This window comes from Carlito syrichta, unplaced genomic scaffold, assembly GCF_000164805.1.
Source record: "Carlito syrichta isolate Samal-C Ts95f unplaced genomic scaffold, Tarsius_syrichta-2.0.1 Scaffold301804, whole genome shotgun sequence".
Taxonomy (NCBI): domain Eukaryota; kingdom Metazoa; phylum Chordata; class Mammalia; order Primates; family Tarsiidae; genus Carlito; species Carlito syrichta.
In genome coordinates, this window is record NW_007245900.1 from 144984 (window position 1) to 164374 (window position 19391).

The window sequence follows — 19391 nt, forward strand, 5'->3', positions numbered from 1 at the left end:
GGGTGTCAGCAGGACCCTGGGGGGGTGGCGTGCCGCCGTGAAGAGGCTTCTGGGTATCCGGAAGCTGCGGTGACAGCTGCCTGTGGTCTCGTTCACTGAGCTCCTGGGAGGACACACAACCCGCCATGAGTCCTGCGCCCCAATTTACCTGGGGTGCAAGTTGGAATGACAGATCCCCGAGTCACTCCAGAACTAGGGCGTCAGCCTCTAAGGATGGGCCAGAAGTCCGTGTGTTACTTGTGGACTTAAGAACCCAGGTCTGGCTACTCCCCCCTCTCAATCTCATTTTCCCAGACTGTGCCGTTTATTTTTTCTCATTTGTTATTGGAAGGTAGCTAGGAAAACAGATTTCAGGAAACGCCAGCTTGGTGTGACGGTCGTTGACTGGGGGTGGGTGTGGGTGGAGAGGTGCCTGGATGTGTCGTGTAGACAGGGAGAAACACACTAAAGGGGCAGAACCAGGGGTGACGTTCAAAATGTTTCACAGCCAGCACGGGATTGGCCACAACCTACCAGCCTGGATGCTGGCAGGGTCAGGGCCCAGGGGCCCGGGAGGCCCTGGTGGTACCAGGAATGACGCTTGAGTTTCTGGGTCATGGGGAGCTCCCGCAGGTCCCAGACAGGAGCAGGGGGCCCAGGAACAGGGGAAGGTGGGCTCAGACATTGGCGGCATCAGCCAGCATGGAGGTGAGCTGAGGCGGCCAGAGAGAGCGAGCTCTGGGCCACCCGGGGGAGAGAGAGACAGGGGAGAGTTGAGCTGATATCACTGGGACCGGCTAACATTTGAGAAAGGAAGGGACTGCTGCCCACTCTGAACTACACGCTTCTTAAAATTCCCTGAGCAGTCTGGAAGCCCTCCAACGAGCGCTAAGGTTAAAGTGGAAATGCCCACCAGAGCCATAACGTCTGCTCATCCTGTATTGCTAATGATTGTGACCCTGTCCTGAAGACTTTGGCAAGAAGGAAAATAGGCTCCAGGAGCGAAGGAGACATCGGCAGAAGGGGGGCCCTGGGTGAGGGTGCTGAGTCACGTCCGGGTTTGACTCAAGGCGGGACCCCCAGCACACAGAGGACTCATGGCGGCCATGACGAGGGCAGAACCACTGAGGGCCCAGTCCCATCTGCTCATCACTCATTCAGCACATTGTGAGCCTCTGCACAGTGGAGGAGAGAGGCTTGGACCCGTAAAGAGAGAGAGAGAGAGAGAGAGAGAGAGAGAGGGAGAGAGAGCACTCTCTCCCTCATTCTGTCCCTTTTCATGGGAGACGCAGGTAGTAAACACTTTACAAGGCAGGAATCTGATCTTCCAACTCAGAAGGTTTCCACGGAGTGTGAAACTGGAAAACACAATGAAAATGGATTTCCCTGGGCCGGCAGTCTGGAAGGCCACCTGGGAACGGCCCCCGACAGGCCCTCCCGCCTCCGCTGTGTTGAGGCTCTCCCCTCTCTGCCCCTGCCTTTAGCGAACTCTTGCAGAGAGTGAGGGCGCCATCGTCCACCGCACTCTTCTGAATGCTCCCGTGACCTGGTGAGTGTCTCCGGCTGGACTCAGACTTTGGCTCTGCTGTGGTCTCAGCGAACACTATGACATGCCAGGAAGGAAACACTTGCATGCGTATTTGTTTACTTATTTACTAAGAGTCTGGACCCTTCTTCCCCTTTCCCGGCAGGACTCGAGGCAGGGAAAATTATTTCCTTGAGTACATTTCAAGACAGACCTGGGCAGGGAGAGAGAAACCCTGCAGGCACTTGACACTGGGGCCAGCTTTACTTCCGGCCTCTGGGGCCGCTCGCGTTCAGGCATCTACCTCCCAAATCCTTCTCCAATCCGCGCCCTTCCTCCTGACGTCTCCAGTTCCCAATCCTCCTCATCCTTGCTCTCCCAACAACAGAGGGCTAGCTGCCACCATCTTTTCACCCCAAAGTGACTGTTTGAGAATCTGGAATTTGCATGCAGCCTGGGCAGCTCAGGCCTCTGGCAGTGGCTGGGGTTTACCCGAGAGAGAAGAAAGAAGCGAGTGAGCTGAGAGCAAGCTCAAGGGCTAGAGGGAGCCTGGCGTGGCCCTGGGCGCCTGGACGTTGGCTCCGGTCCCTCCTGGCTGTGAAAGCCAGGCCGTGCGGCCCCCAAGTGCCCCTCCTCTGTCTAAGCCAGCTGGGTGCATCTCTGCTGCTGGCTCACGGACAGTGAAGAGGTGGCCTGGATCGAGTGCACTCCATGCAGGGATTGACAGGGACTCAGATGAAGCACCCCAGGGTCCCTGAGTAAGTCCATACACACAAAGCTCCACTCCCTGCAGCACTCATCGCTGGGCACGGTGGACCATGCCTATCATCCCAGCGCTTTGCGGGGCCCAGGTGAGAGGATTGCCTGAGCCCAGGAGCTGGAGACCAGCCTGGGCAATGTGATGGGATCTCGTTCTATAATAAATAAAAAAATTAGCCAGGTGTGGTGGCATGAGACTGTAGTCCCAGCTACTTGGGAGGCTGAGGCAGAAGGATCCCCTGAGCCCAGGAGGTCGAGGCTGTGGTGGCCGTGACTGTCTGTGTTCCAGCCTGGGTGTCAGAGTGAGACCTCAACTCAAAAAAAATTTTTTTTTAAAAAAGAAAGGTTCTCCATGCAAGGGGAGGAAGCATGTGGTGTGCGCTTGTATAGATTATGCATCCATCTGTGTGTATAACTTCTTGCCTGAGCTTCCATGCGCACACAAGGGAGGTCTTTGAATCATGATGATCTGGAGCAGTTACTATAGCAACGTCTTACTTTTATGCCTGTTTAATGCAGGGAACTTTGACCCAGAGGAACATAGTTAATGACACTAAGGAGATATGATCTCCGCCTGGAAGCCAGGAAGGGATCGCTTCGACCACCAAAGACGTGAAGCATCCCTAATGATAAGCAAACACCAACTCACACATCTTGATCCAGCTATGGCTTCATTTTAATCTTTAAGTGCCAACATGATTTATTTTATATTTGTTATTTCCCCCCCCTCTAATTATTTGACCAGGAGAGCAAAGGCACATTTAATTTGGGTCTTTGTAAAGAAACACTAGGAAAGAGGAAAAAGATCCAATATTTGGAAAAACAACAGGTTTAGAGGAAGCGAATGGAATCCGAGAACAAATGATGTTTATTTTGTTAGACTCCCATGCGGTTATTTTGCACTTCCCTGATTTTGTTTTATCTTTGTTAATACTATAATTAAAAACTTATTTGGGCAAACAAGGGCCGGCTTTTCTGCCCAAAGCGCTCGTTGCTGGCACGGTAAGCTCGCCACCGCGTTCCACTCCGTCAACGCGGGCACCCTGTGGGAACGGGAGTATCTAACTCCCTCCCACCCCCAGAGAAGGCGCCGGGCTCTGTGATAATGGCTGACCCCAGGGAGCAGATTTCCAGTGAGACTTCTTTCCACAACAAAACCGTATTATTTCCAACAGAGTTAAAGTAGACACGTCAGGTATTCATGACACAAGTGGTGGATTGGTATGTGCAAGACTGTTTCGAACAAGGCAAAATGTAAATTGTGCGACTGCTATGATTACAGCTTTAGAAAATTATATGCATGCGATGGGATTTTTGGTTAAGTAATATAAAAAACTTAAACTTACATGTATTAACACAAAAGGGCTATGGATATGCTCAATGTAAAGTTTCCATGAAAGTTACCATGAATTTGCGTATGTATTTGGTTTAAATTGCTTAACTAAAATGGCTCGAGACCTTTGTGGGTATGTGGAAGAACTAGATGGTATTTGTCAGGGAAACCAGGGTATTTGAATATCTACATTATTGTACCGAGTTTACCATTATTTGAAAAGGAATGCTTGTACAAATCTAGTTTTGCAATGTTACCTATCCATCCTGCGGGAGGACTATACCCAGTTAAGGACTTGTTTATTTAACCGGGACTGTAAGTATTTTTTTGTTTCTAAGCTACATTAGCAAAACTTATTTTTCAAAAATGTCCGCTGTGAATGTCAAAGTATATTCTTAAAGTATTTTTTACCTAATTGTAAGCTTTTTTTGAGAAGTCTTGTTTTATACTTGTTAAACTGAACACAATTTTTGATGTTACTTTTCGTACTTGAAATAAACATTTATTTTGTAAGAAACTAAAAAAAAAAGAAAGTTACCACGATGTTGTTTATAAATAGGGAATTAAATATTACCTCTTTAAAGAAATAGATTTAGGCAAAAATGGACTCATGGATTCATTGTCAAGCTTTTTGACCACTCTGTGTCACTTAGAATATTTACAAAATAGAGGTAATTTGTCTCTGAGACCCAAGGCTGTGGGAATTGACATCTGGGTACAAGACATTCCCGAGGAAGGGCCTTGGAGGATGGACAGGACGAGGACGTGTGGCTTCTTGCCATTACGCTCCTCTTTCCTGCCCCTTGTCCGGTAAACTGGGGCCTGAACACAGTGGGGTCAATGGATATAGGTCCTATTTTTCAGGAGCTTAAGTCTAAGATATTGAAGGGCCCGATCCACAAGTGCTAAGTTGCACATCAGCCTGCCCAAGCAGACACTCAGATGCTGCCACAGAGAAGGGTCAGTCGTGCTGGTCATTCCACTGCTGGAGTCCGTATGCGGCACGGGATGTCCCATCGTGCTCTGGCATTCGGCAGACCGCCTCCCCACCGCAGCAGAGGCAGAGGCCCCTGCTCTCACTGCCCCGTGCTGAGGGCATCTCCTTAAGGAGGCCGTACAGCAGGACACAGAGCAGACAGACTCCATGCTGACAGACCTGGTCTACCATGCGCTTGGCTGTAGGACCTTGGGTTTTCCCACTTGAGCCTCAGTGCCTCCCCCACTTTTTTCTTCTTAAAAAAAAAAAGTTTTGTAGAGACAGGGTCTTGCTATGTTGCCCAGGCAGGTCTCAAACTCATGGTGATCCTCCTGACTCAGCCTCCCAAAGTGCTGGGATTACAGGCCATACTTGTTAATTTTACAATTAACTTTCTATGTGCTTATAAGGTTCTTAGAACATATACTTTTTTTTTCAATAACATAAGCTGCTTTTCTGCCTACTGTTACATCTATGAGATCTGACAATTAAGTTCACGAACTACCCTAGAAAAAGTGCTCCATACCTCATTGCTGAATATCACTATGGTCACCTTCCAAGTCCTCCCCTTGGGAAGCTATGGACCGACGCCAGTGTCTGGACCACCTGTCAAAGCAATTTCGAAACTCTTTATGGAATGGCCATCAGAGCCGTCGTTCTACCCTTGATGTCCTGAATGTCATCAAATGTCTTCCTTTCCATATTTCCTTTATTTTTGGGTAAAGAAAAAGGTCACTGGTGGCCAGACCAGGTGAGGAGGGAGGGAAGGTGTTCCAGTACAGTTTTCTGTACAGTGCTGCCCACGCAAGCGCATGGTGGCAAATTTGTAAACTTTATGAGCAGACCTCCACAAATAATGACGACAGCTCTGATGCCCATTCCAGAAAAAGAGTTCCAAAACTGCTTTGATGGGTGGACAGGGTGCTGGCGTTGGTGCATAGCTTCTCAAGGGGAGGACTTCCAAGGTGACCACAGTGATATCATCAATGAGGAAGGGAGCATTTTTTTTTAGGATGGTTCGAGAACCTAATTGCCAGACCTTGTACACTGTGAAGGGAATAACCAGCCCCCAGTAAGCACTCAACAACATCTGCTGGAGTAACGCGGTCTCCGTGTCTCTGTAGGCTGGTTTCCAATGCTGTTGCAAACGTCTCCCTTAAACAGGAACTAGCATCAACCTCTAATGTCCACACACTGATGAGCCCTGACCAGGACGCCCCACGTGGCCAAGTTTCCGTGTGGCTCCTCTCAGCCTCTTCCTGATGAGGCCTTGGACTGGGCTGGCCTGGGAGCCCAGTTTTAGCAAGAATTCTGTGAGTTGGCTCACCATGAGTCCCCCAGCCTTTGGTATCTAATCACATTTCTCCCTGCCACCCCCATCCTTGGTGACTACCCAGGTTCCTTTTAGTCTTGCTTTGTCACCCAGGCTGCAGTGCAGTGGCACAATCATAGCTCACTGCGGCCTTGAATTCCTGGGCTCAAAGTGTCTTCCTGCCTCAGTCTTCCTGAGTAGCCGGGACTACAGGTACATGCCACCACACCTGGCTAATTAAAAAAAATTTTTTTGAAAAGATGAGGGTCCTGCTATGTCGCCCAGGTTAGTCTCTGACTGCTGGGCTCAAGTGATCCTCACCTCAGCCTCCCAAAGTACTGGGACTACAGGTGTGAACCACCATGCCTGGCCCACCTAATGAAGTTTCATTGCTCTCTAGAACTTTCTTGTGTTCTCTGCAGTGCTGAAGGGTCAAGGAGAGGTTTTTCTTGTCTCTGTGGTTGAAGAATACGGTTTCCCCAGCTTATGGAAGAGAGTCAGAGAGAATAAGGGCCCCATGATTTTTTTTATCACCTCTACAGTGACCTATCATTTATTCAATCTGTCACATTTATTTTCAGTTGTTCTTGCAGCGACATTTCAACGAATAATACAAAAACAAGGCTCAATTCGAAACAACACCCAAACCTCCTAGAAAAAAACACATTCAGTTTATAAAAAGCAGCCCCCTCTGCCTCACAGGCACATGACGGGCATGTGGTGCCCCCGACCTGTACACTGACTCCACAGGACAAGGGCGTACCTGCCACGTCAAACTCGATGTCCAGCGTGACCTTGCTCGTGATGGAGGAGTCTCGGAGCAGCTGGTTGGCTTCCTCGAAGGTGCTGTCTTCAGTCGGAATCCCGTTGATGGCGATCACTCTGTCCCCAATCTGTAGCACCCCGCACCTAGGGCACAGCCACACGCCAGGGGTTGGAAGCGGGTGGGCGCTCACCAAGCCGAGTTGGTTACACCTGCTGGCTGGACCCTCACGCAACAGCCCAACAAGTTGGCCTTGTTTATTCAGGGCTGGGGCCTCACGATGTGTCAGCCTCAGTGCCGTACATGGTGGCATTTCGCGGTTACGATCGTGCCTGAGGGACCTTGATGTGTCCCAGAGAAGTCACGAGAGATTCATAACTATGGGATGGCTGGATTGGATCTGAACCCATGGACACTAATGATGAATGCGTGCCCCCCCACCCTGCAAAGAAATTATCACAGTTTGAACGTCTGACACGTTTTTCATGGGTTTTCTCCTTTATGATGAACATGGCCTCTGGTCTCCCAACAGACAAGAGCTGCTAGATAAAGGCACGCATGCCCGTTATTCTCCTGCCTGCTCGAGAACATTTACGGTCAGGAGAGAGCACATCACGTCTTGCGTGTCCCATATCAGCCATGCCCTGCAACTATCAGCCGTTCCAAGCCCACCGGCCCTGCGCCCAAGGCCCGGCCTCACCTCTCGGCCGGGCTGTCGGCCTCGATGTAGGAGATCAGCGGTGGGGAGGAGAGGGTCTCCGTGGCGAACACACTGCCCTGCAGCTGGATCCCGAAGCCAGTGACGGGGTCGGCGGTCAGCACCACCTCTGTGGTTTCTGTGTGGACCACCTGCCCAGCCAGCCCCACGGTGCTGGAGGCCAAAGACACTGGAGAGACAGACACAACAAAGAATGACTGCGGGGGGGGGCTGGAGCCACCCAAACTTCTTCTCCCTGGTCTTCTGGGAAGAAGTGTAGACAGACACGGCCCAAGACAATGACTCTCCCAGTATCTGTCCCATTCCAATCACAGCAGCAGGGCATCCCTTCCCCACACCCACTCCTCTAATCAAGGCTGTGGTGGGGGACGGCATTAGGGTCAGAGTCTGTGGGTTCTGGTACTGGCTTTTCTGTTGAGTGCCAGTTGGGGGCCTTGGGCCAAGCCAGTTCCTCTCTGTGTGTGCCTGTGTCCTATGAAAGACGAAGGGAGTTGGGGTCGCTGGTCTAATGGTCTCTCCACTTCCACCACCTATGTTAGTGACCCTTAAACAATCTGACCTTCCGCTTTGAAGAAACTATCTTCTATCTATCAATCAATCTATATATCTATATCTATCTCCCCCCCTCCATCTATCTGTATCTATCTATCTATCTCTATCTTCTACTATCTCTATCTGTCTCTATTACCTATCTTCTATCTATCTATCATTATATCTATCTATCATCTATCTATCTTTCAATCTATCCATCCATCCATCCATCCATTCTCTCTCTCTCTCTCTATTTAGTAGAGACAAAGTCTCGCTACATTGCCCAGGTTGGTCTTGAACTCCTGGGCTCAAGCGATGCTCCCACCTCAGCCTCTCAAAGTTCTGGGACTACAAGCATGTGCCACTATGTCTGGCTAATTTTTTTATCTTTATTTTGTAGAGACGAGATCTCACAATGCTGTCCAGGCTGGTCTTCAACTCCCGGACTCCCACGATCCTCCCGCCCCAGACTCCTAAAGGGCTGGGTTTACAGGACTGAGCTAACATGCCTGGCTTTGAAGAAATGATCACTCTAAGTCTGGCCCCTGGAGTGGGAGGCGGTGCCAGTCTTCAGGCTTAGTCTAGCCTTAGGTGGACTTGACGGGGTCACTTCAACTCTGTGTCCTCCTCCTCCCCCCACGTTGGGTCCCTCAGCCCTCGTTCTTTCCGACTGGGTCTCCATCGTGCCTGGGCACCTCCTGTTCCGTTCATTTCTGACACTCGCCCGCGCCTCCAGCCGACAACCCTGTCCTTCCATTCCCAGTCCAGGCAGGGGAAGGATGCAGTCTCTCCACCCCACCCGTGGACCCAGGCCACCCGCCTCTCTGAGCAGCTCTCTGCCTGCAGGCCCCTGGGTTGGACGGCCGCTTCCTCCAGAAAGGGGGTCTCGGCCTTCCACTTGAACCTGAGGACCCCAAACGCTTCAGAGTCCTCTCCTGCCAGAGGCCCTTTCCCCACACCTTGTCTACAAGATGAAGAGAGGCTGACGATCCTCCTGGCTCCTCACCCCACATGAGGCTCGTGTCTCAAACAGCTTCTTGGACCCCGGGCTCTGGGCTCACTTCTGCTTTGCTCACCTTCACACCCTCAATCTCCTGCTCCTTCAAATGCCCCCTTTCCTGGCTGGCGTCGGGACCCAGCTTCAGTGCCCCTCCTCCAACCTGAGCCTTCCCGGCCCTCCGCCTCTGACATCACGGGGAGAACCTTCTCCGCACCAGTTACTCCGATCCCCTCACGTCCACTGTCTGCCACAGAGCCCTAGGCGGGGCCCATCTTCCTTCAACAAGGACAGAGCTCTAAAACCTGCAGAGAAGAGCCCTGCTCGCCGACCACACACCCCTCGTTAGCCGTCTCTCCCACCCCCACATCTAACTTCCTCCTCTTGTTGACTTCTTCCTCATCTCCTAGACAAATAATATTTTTTAGCAACAGATTTCCCCCCCATTCAAATGAAGGCACGTACGAGCTGTCTTTGTATCCCAGATAAAGACAGAGCTTCTGCAGTTGAGGTGGGAAACGGGGGACCCCAGAGGCTCCCCGGCCTCACGAGGGGCTCTGGGGAGGCAGATAGAAGACCACTGTCTTAACCCACTGCCTTGGCTGGTGTCACCTCCCTCTACAGCCCACTTGGGCCATGGGTGACATTTCAGTGGCACATCTGCTGGGATCGTAGTCTCTTAAACTCATGAGGTTCTCGGTACTCTGGTGCTCTGTGCTTCTTGGTGAGGCCCAATCAACTCCCCCGGCTGTTACTGAATTGCAGGAGGGTGCTAGAGAAAGTCACCAGAAATCCACATTCCTCTCTGTGGGGCCCCGAATCCTTTGCCATGTAATATTGTGGCACCTCATTGGATCCTGCAAAGGATCTGCCTCAGATGTTTTTATCCTAATAAGGGTCCGACTCGGCTCTTTATTTCCTGCAAGACTGAGGGACCAGCCATCTGCAAGAGCTCCAAAACCAACTCCCCCACCACCTTGGTTTCTCTGGACCACCTCTGCTCGCCCTTCCTTCCAGCTCAAGGCTAATTCCTCTTGTCTGTGATCCAGACACCATCCCTCTCCACCTCCTCTGTGATTCCGTGCCATAAAAACTTCTCTCTCGCTGTCTTTCCAAACGTTCCCACTCACCCCAGCTCAGGTAGTAGGGAGAAGGCCCAGAAGTTTCAGGAAGAGGAGGTGAAAGGGTTCCCTCCGTGGCACAGCCCTCTGCCCTCCCAGGTCTCAGTGATGTGCCTCAAAGCCACCGGCTTTGTAGACTCATCACTCTCCCTGTGAAACAAACATGGCCCCTCCGTTCAGATCCTCGGAACATGCTGTTCCCAATCGCCTGTCCATCCCCTGTGGTCCACGCCAAAGAATGTTCTAACGCCCGTGTGAGAAGCCGTCATCCCTTTCTGGGCACGGCCTTCCTTTGCACTGCAAGCACCTGTGAGAACCTCCTGTTTCACAAGCCCTGGCTTCAGCTCATCACCAGTACAGCAGAGAGACTTTTTATTACATGTGTGACTTCTGCCACGATTCACCATCCATACGAATGTCCTGGTTGCTATAGAAACCAGAGCATCAGAAGGGGTAGCGAGTGATGGCACAGAATAAAGACATAAATAACGTAGTGGAAAGGGACCAGGGCATCATAGCGTGGCAGTGAGGTTTTATTATCAGTTGTTTGGGGGAGACCTTCACATCTCATGCAACCAGGCCAAGTTTAAGTAGTAAAAAAGGAAATGGAAACAGAACCTCAAGTTTTATTTTAGAATTTGGAATACTACCATTCTTTTTCCAGGTCTTTTTGAAATGGGAAAGACAGCTCACAGCATTTTGGAATTTACTGTCTGATTAACATACAAAATGCATGATCCCCTGAGACACCCATGTAAACACTCTGCCATGTTCCTGGTGAGTGGCGCTCTCTGGCTAATGTCTACAACAAACACAGGCAACCAGAAATTTCTGAACTGGGTTTCTGTGTATATTTCTACTACGCTGGAGAATAATGTGCTGAGTCAAGAGTGGATTCATGAGCTGGTGACACGTATTAGTGACAGTGCCGCCTCTGCTTTGTGCCCCGCTACCCAATTTACCATGTGTAAATATCAGCCCTAGATAGCCAAACACATTTCTGTTCATTTACGCTCATGCACAGCCCTCATCTACACAGCGAGTCTTCCCTGACACAAACCAATGGTGAGCCTTCGAGGTAGAGGACAAAATGTTAATGAATTCACTTTAATTGCTCTTCCCTGCTGAGGGCTGTTAGCCTGTTTCTCTCAGTGATGAGCACCGCACAGAGAGTCATCAGATGTGAAAAATTTCATCCTCAAACAACCACCGCACACCCTGAAGGCGTTCCATGCAAGATTCAAGTATGATGCCAAGTACAACCATTGTGACAAAGGCCTCCATCTGAGGGCAATGTCTCGAGATGTTCACGAGTGACAGTTCAGATTCAGGAACACCACAGCTAACAACTAACTACTCAAGATAGCTAACTAAGTAATGCTTACTGTTTACCAGGTGTGGTTGCCTCACAATTACCCCATGAAGTGAGACCTATGCTTTCCCCAATTTTCAGCCGAGGTATGAAAAGCTTAAGAAACAGGCCCCACAGCTAGACAGTGACAAGGCAGGGACGGAGCCAGGCAGCCCAGTTCTAGAGACTAGACCCCAGACAGCTCACTAGCTTGCCCTCAAGCAGCATCTTCTGAGAGTAGGTCACGTACTCTTGTGTCCGCTGAAAGCCACATGGGACTCAGGGAGCTCCTGTTTCCGTTTTGACTGAACTCCATCTTCCCTCCATTTCCCTAATTTCACATTTACTGTCATTTTCATGACCCACAGATGGCAGAGTTCCTTGGATTTGAAGGTTCACGCAAGTCCAGATCATGCGGAACTGTCGGGGTGGTCCCGTCTTCTGCAATGGATTTCTTTGCAAGAAGATTTCATGTTCCTGTGACGTGCAAAAGCTACTTCCCAGGGCAGGGTAAAGTTGGTCTCTAGCACTTACGGAGACCCCAGGGGCTGCGGAGATGGCTTCCGGGGAGGCAAATCTCTGGCAAACAAGCTGAAGGGCCAGGAGGCCCCACCAGTCGTGAGCAGCCCAGTGTGGTTTTATTTGGGTAACTCAAGGCTATTGCTTAGCTTTATTCCCAGAGAGAGCACAGGAGGAGATCCTAGCTTCTTGTCTCTTTATAGGAATCACAATCTCAACCACCAAAGGGCTATGAGACACTCCTCACATCACTCTAGATTAGTCAGATCTGCTTGGAGAGGTAGGGTGCTCTCTTCTTCTAAAAGTCATGTGCTCATGATGAGAGATGATGAACTTCCCCAACAGAAAAGACAAATCTAGGAGTGCTTTACATTTCCTTCTCTTTAAGGCGTTCACTCGCCCTTTTCTCTTTTTCCTTTTTCTTTTTTTTTGAGTTGGAGTCTCACTCTGTTACCTAGACTGGAGTGCAGTGGCCGCTCCCGGCCACCGCAGCCTCGCCTGCTGGGCTCCGGCGATCCTTCCACCTCAGCCTTCCGAGTAGCTGGAATTACAGGTGCGCGCTACCGTGCCCGGCTGATTTTTTGATTTATTGTAGAGATGAGGTCTCGCTGCCCAGGCGGGTCTCGAACCCGCGGGCTCAGGTAATCCACTCACCTCAGCCTCCCAAAGGCGCGGGATTACAGGCTGAGCCACCGAGCCCGGCTCCTTTTTTCTTTACACTTGCAACCAGCAATCCCCACGCAAGCAGCCAGCCACGCCTTCCTAGTCTTGCTTGGACTGTGTTGGGACTGGGAGTCCAGGCCACAGTTACGAGACTCACAGTTGACATGCGTAGACTTCAGGACACTTGCTGTGCAGAGGAACGTGCTTCCCACCTTCCTGAGGCTGGCTCCCGTGAGACCAGGGACGGCCCATGGGCAGGTCCCTGGGGAAGGACGGGAATCTTGGGGAATGAGGGACAGTTTAAAGGAATGCTCACATTGGTCTTGGCTTTTCTGGAGGGGACCATAAAATACAGGTTAATGTAAATTTTATAAGAATCCCATTAAATGAATGCATGAGAGTCTTACATATATCAAAAGGGGGACATCGTTTTCACAACACTGCTTTCGAGCGAATAAGAAACGAAGAACTAGCCAGGCTCGGTGGCTCAGCCTATAATCCCGCGCCTTTGGGAGGCTGAGGTGAGTGGATTGCCTGAGTCTGCGGGTTCGAGACCCACCTGGGCAACGAGACCTCATTTCTACAATAAATCAAAAAAATCAGCTGGGCATGGTAGCGCATGCCTGTAATTCCAGCTACTTGGAAGGCTGAGGCGGAAGGATCGCCGGAGCCCAGCAGGTCGAGGCTGCGGTGGCCGGGAACGGCCTCTGCACTCCAGTCTGGGTGACAGAGTCAGACTCCAACTCAAAAAAAAAGAAACGAAGAACTGAGAACTAAACTCTGCCGTCTTTCCTTTGTGGTGCCAAATTCCTAACTAAGGGGCCTGGAGAGATAGGTGTGTGTGTTTTCTTTCCTTTTCTTTTTTTTTTTTGAAATTAACTATTTAATGTGATTTACTTTCCAGCCTGGCTCTGGCATAACATCACATAACAGAGAAAGAAGCAAAATCAGAGTATTTCACGACCCTGCAGCGCTGCCTTCTGGGGATTCCCGGGCACCTTTCGTGACTCCCGACCGCTCCAAAGTTCCCCTCCTCTATGTGAAGCTTTGTCAAGAAACTTGGCCTCCCCATCCTTCCTCAAGCTGCTCGTTTCTTTGAAGCTCTCAAAATCCCTTAGATAACTCTAGCTGACTGTCAGCCAGGAAATTTTTGAGCCCACCCACAGCCTGCCCCACCCCACCTCCCTTCAAGATATCCCTTCCAGGATGGAACCAAAGTCAATCTCACATTGACTTAAGGTTTCTCGTGACTTCTGTCCTCCTAAAATGTATATAACCAAGCTACAAGTTCCCAAGCTACAACATATCCTGCTCCCGGGACTTCCTGAGAACGGGTGCCACAGGCCTAAGGACGCTCACATTTGGCTCAGAAGAAACCGTCCCAAATATTTTACAGTCTGTCATCTTTCGTCAACAGAATAAAGATCTCCTATCCAGAGCCACCAGATAAAACAAAGGAGTCTTAGAGGAAGAAATCACATCTTTGATGGTTATGACATCAAATGCATAAGAAAGAAATCTCAAACACAAAGTTGCAAAGGTAGCACGGACAACTTCCGTTCAAGCTTATATTCGGGCAGTCATTGCCACCTGGGTAACAGTGTCACGTCCGTGGTCTTTGGCACAGAGCCATTGGCACCTTGGCACCTGCCGGGTCATCCAGGCCCCGAGCAACCCTCTCCCAGGGCCCACCCGAGCCTCCGAGGCCCCGTGCCTTTCTCCCGCTGCTGACATTCCACTTACATGAGCTTTTGAAGTCCTTCTTCTTCAGCCTCCTCCGAAGCATGGTTCCCCGTGGGCTCGTGGAGTAGAGGCTACGTGGCAGGGTGCTCATGTTCAGGGAGCTCAGGCTGTAGGCGCTCATGGAGGTGGGAGAGAAGGACGAGGATACCACGGCGGCTGGAAGAGACGGAGATGCAGCGCGTGCACTCAGGGGGCAGGAGCGCCACTGGCTGGGGGACACGCGTGAGACGCTGCGGTGGTGTGGCTGAGTGCCCCCAGATGCAGCCAGGGCGGGCATGAGACGGTGCCCATGCCCTGGGACCCTGGAGTCGCCAGAGCCTGCAGGGCCGGGTCGGCAAGGCCCACACGCACACACAGCAGCGTGGAGACTAGGACTGTGGCCTCAGATACGAGCAGACATGGAGACCAGTGTCTCCGCCAACGGCAAGCAGGGCGCCAGACATGCGGTCTCACAGTCTTAGACACTTTCTGACATGAAATTCAGAAGTGACTCCACAAACACAAGAAGACCCGAGGACACCGTCCCCTACGCCGTATCTGCACTATGACATCCTGAGCCACACAGAAGCCTTCTGAGCATCCATTTCCTTTTCTTTTTTTTTTTTGACTTTTGAGTCGGTGTCTCCCTCTGCCGCCCAGGCTGGAGCGCAGTGGCACGATCAAGGCTCACCGCAGCCTTGATCTCCTGGGGCCAGGCGATCCTCCCGCCTCGGCCTCCCGAGTAGCTGGGACCATAGGTGCATGCCACAGTGCCCAGCTAATTTTTTTGTTTTGTAAAGACGAGGTCTCGCTCTATTGCCCAGGCTGGTCTTGAACTCCTGGGCTCAAGCAATCCTCCTGCCTCGGCCTCCCAAAGTGCTGGGATTACAGGCATAAGCCACTGCGCCCGGCCGACATCCCTTCCTAACGACACAAGCTTTCTGTTGGAAAACAAAGACACTCAGGAGTTGTCAGAAATGACAAAAATAAAAAAATAAAAATGAAGCATGCAACACCCATGAAGCCAAAGATGTCATGACTCGGAGAGAGTGAGAAGAAGAGCAGTGGACAAAGACCAGGAGGAGGGAGCCGGGCATACGAGGGCTGCTGGGAGGAGGCGCTCTCGGGGACGGCGTGAGGGCCGGTGTGCGGCAGTGGTCGGGGTGGCAGGTTTGCTGGTGGCTGGGGTGGAGGTTGAACTGGTGGCTGGCCCAGGAGTCCCAGGGAAGTTGCCTGTCGCTCCTCTGGACTTTCACTGCCCACATGGAGTGATGATGAGAAACAAGGAAACAAACAAAAGGAACCAAAGGGGAAAAAAAAGAGGCAAAAGTAACTGAACTGCACAAATGAAAAGTGTCACAAAAACAAAAGCTGCTCGCAAAGAAAAAGACTGACGCGGCTCTGCCCTTTCCTCCGTGTCAGCGGAACCGACGATTGATTAACATCAAGGCCGGCCACTTGCATCTCCCCAGAATCACGCATGCCGTCCCTGGCTCGCTGCCTCTCCCCCCAAGATGACTAGTGAATCAATTTCTAATCTCCCCCTGTGCGGTGCAGCAGAGATGAAAAACATTTTTTTCAACCTAAAAGTCAGTCCCACAGAGATCTATGGCACACAATTAGTAACTAAAGATTTGCAAATCTCTGCAAGTTAGCAGCACCTGCTTTGAGAAAAAGAAGAGCAGGACAAATAAATCACACGGGTCCCCGGTTCGAGCGGTTGACTAGCTCATGTCACAGTTTACTGCCCTGACATTTTAATTGCAGTGCTGTCCGTCCCTCGACTCGACGGTCCCCGACAATAAACTGCTCCAATCACCGTCGGTGTCAGAATCCTATCTGGATCCTGCCTCACGAAGAGAAGACAAAGCCTCTGTATTTTAGGGTTATTTCATTTTATTTTTGTATTTTAAGGACGTGGGGTACAATTCAGGGTTAGGGATACAAATGGTCATTGTACAGGTAAAGTTTGGGCCTCGCTTTGGTCCCCGCTTTGCCTGATTTGAGATCAGCTACCCTAATTGATGAAGTGTGCCCACCCTTCCCTGGCAGTTTCCCACTATTGCCAATTGCTTTCTGATAGCAGTACGGTAAATGCTCACAATACCACATGACTGGGATGAGGAATGGAAAAGGGGTTCAACAAATAATGTGAGCCAGAGGACACAGTGCACCCACCCCTGATACTTGGTGCCCCACATCTAATGGGTCGTATAGTCATCTACCCGACACTCAGCACACCCACATCTACTCGGCTGTAGAGTGTATCTGGCACTCAGATGCTGGGCAGGTATCTCAGGAGTTTAATGACGAGGTGCACACCTGGTGTGTGCTTTCATTCTGCCAAGCGCCCTGACAGATTTCCTCTCAATCTGCCCAGACAGCAGCCTGCTGTCACCGGGTGCCGATCGTAAACCTGGACCTGTGCCGGCTGCTTTTTTATGGATTCTCTCGGAGAATGCTCACAGCGCTCCTTTGGGGTAGGGTCTTGTTATCATCCCATTTTACAGATGAAGTAACAGCTGTAGAAAGCTGGGTAGCTTGCTGAAGGCTCCAGGCGGTGGAGCCAGACGGCAGCCCCGGGAATGTGATTCTGGAGTTCCCACTCAGCTGCCGGACAACACTGCCTCTTGCTGGGTGTTCCGGAGTCTCTTGTTATGGGCGCATAAAGAGCACATGAGGAAGAGACAACCTGTCGTAGCATCTCCTGGTGACCACACCGCTGTGGTCTTCAGAGGCACGGGGCTCGGAGGCGCCTTTTCCTTGTTCCCCTGTCTCCTTGCAACCTCTTGCCCTGCCTGGGGCATTCAAGAAAGAGGCAGTGCTCCAATGGAAGGGCTTTCTGGTACAGAATGATCCAACCAGTGACTCTGGTCACATTCTCCCTCCAGAAATCTGTTTTCTTCTGTCATGATTATGTTTCCCAAAGACCCTGAGTGGCCACAATTCTGGCCTCACTGAAACACACTTTTGTCCAGGCACGGTGGCTCATGCCTGTAATCCCAGCACATCAAGAGGCCAAAGCAGGAGGACTGCCTGGGCCCAGGGGTTCAAGATCAGGCTGGGCAACTTGGCAAGACCTCATCTCTACAAAAAAAAAATTAGCTGGGTGTGGTGGCATGCGCCTACAGTCCCAGTTACTCAAGAGACTGAGGTGGAATCTCCTGTCTCGGAGGCCGAGGCTGTGGTGAGTCAGGATCGTGCCACTGCACGCCAGCCTGGGCGACTGAGTGAGAACCCAACTCAAGCAAAGCAACACACACACACTCACTGTTCACCAGCAGAAGGCACAGCTCTTCCCTTGCTCTGAGCTGACACATCCATCCTACGTCGTCCTGATGAGCCTGTGGTGAGACGCTTGCTGCTAGTAAGCCTGGGAGATGCTGCGTTTCTCACCCCTGGGACAAGACACACGCTGCACAGGTGCCGGAGAGCTTGAAAAATAGCCAGAACTTTCCGTGGATAAAAGGTAAAACTATGGGAAATCCCACCAATATGAAAGTTGGAGTCTCAGGATTGTGAAGACAATAAAAATTGTGTGCATTTTTTTCCTTCTTGTGATTTGACCATATTTAGGAGTCAATATTTACTTTTTCTTGGAGGTGAAATCAGGCTCACATCTGTTTTTCACGTGAGGTTCAACCATGAGGTTCGGGAACCATCCTAGAAAAAGTGCTCCTGACCTCGTTGCTGAATATCACTCTGGTCGAAGTCCTCCCTTTGGGAAGCTACACATCGATGCCAGCGCCTCATCTGCCCATCAAAGCAATTTTGGAACTCTCTTTCTGGAATGGCCATCAGGGCCGTCGTCATTGTTTGTTGAGGTCAGACCATTAAGTTCACGAACTTGCCACCGTGCACTTACGCTGGTAGCACTATACAAATAACTATTGGAACACCCTCCCTCCTCACCTGATCTGGCTCTCAATGACTTTTTTCCTTACCCAAAGGTACAGGAAATGTGGAAAGGAAGACATTTGATGACATTCAGGGAAATACGACGACGGCTCTGATGGCCATCCCAGAAAAAGAGTTCCAACATTGTTTTGACAGGCGGACTAGGCACTGGCGTCAGTGCGTAACTTCCCAAGGGGAGGACTTTGAAGGCAACCTCAGTGTTGTTCAGCCATGAGGTATAGAGCACTCCTAGGATGAGTTTGCAGACCTAGTATACGCTGGGTAGGGGAGGCAGGGGAGAGCTTTCAGCACAAACAGACGACAGGGTCTGAGGCAGAAGCTAGGATGACTTCAGCCGTCCACTTGCTGTCCCTCGGACATGTGACATCAGGGTTTCCTCCGTGGAGATAGGAAATCTGTTCTTGGTCCTTCCATGTGGCATATAAATTAATCTTCTCAAATTACCTTGCAGGTAAAAACACCCCGGTGGGGGCGGGTGTGTGTGGAAAAAAACCAAAAACCAAAAACACCTCATATTTCATGAGTTGCAAACATGCGAGTGATCTGTGACTTATACACAGGGCAAATGAAAGGGACATAAGCGAGGGTGGTAAAGACGGTCACATGTTAAAAGTTGTTAAATTTCTGATTTGCTGACCCCAGAATTTAGGGAGCAAAATCTCCCTCTGGACAGGCGCTGTTCGGCGTGCGCTCTTTGACCTGCTGCGCTCCGGATCCCGCGATGACCTTGTGCTGATCTGGACACCCTTGAGCAACCCCTGCAAATCCCACGGCCGGTGGGGACAGCCCAGGCGCCTTCCGGCTGGCTCCTTCCAGGAGCTCTCCGTGCTCTCTGCAAACGCTCCGGTGTGGCTTCCTTCCATAACTGGCCTGGACAGCATCACTCCCTGGTTCGTGGGTACAATTAAGATCTGACCAGGGCAGCGCTGTCCTGGAGGTTTTCATCAGCCCCAAGGCTACCTAAGCTCCATTTAATGAAAAAGGCTGCTTCCAGCTGGCTCACTTGGTAGCAAGGTTATCTGGCCCCACTTTTCTCCTCCCTCCCCCCACCGCTGTGTATAAGCACCGTGCGTTTTAGGGGCAGACACAACACAAATGACCTCTTCACGAGCGTACTCGTCATTCCTGAGAAGACGACCCATTTCCAAGCACGCAGAGATACACCCTCCTCCCTCGGACCGCCCCGACCCCCCCCCCCCCCCGC

The 19391-nt window shown here is 51.1% G+C and overlaps 1 protein-coding gene across 1 annotated transcript in view; it reads right to left on the bottom strand.

The window, feature by feature from the left end:
- GRIP1 (glutamate receptor interacting protein 1) overlaps positions 1 to 19391 on the bottom strand; it is a 388420-nt gene that overhangs the window by 61735 nt on the left and 307294 nt on the right. The window contains exons 10-12 of the mRNA XM_008055267.2: positions 14291 to 14446; positions 7348 to 7534; positions 6648 to 6793 (exon numbers count right to left, since the gene is read on the bottom strand). Coding sequence (XP_008053458.1) covers positions 6648 to 6793; positions 7348 to 7534; positions 14291 to 14446 — 489 coding nt within the window. The remainder of the gene's footprint in view (positions 1 to 6647; positions 6794 to 7347; positions 7535 to 14290; positions 14447 to 19391) is intronic.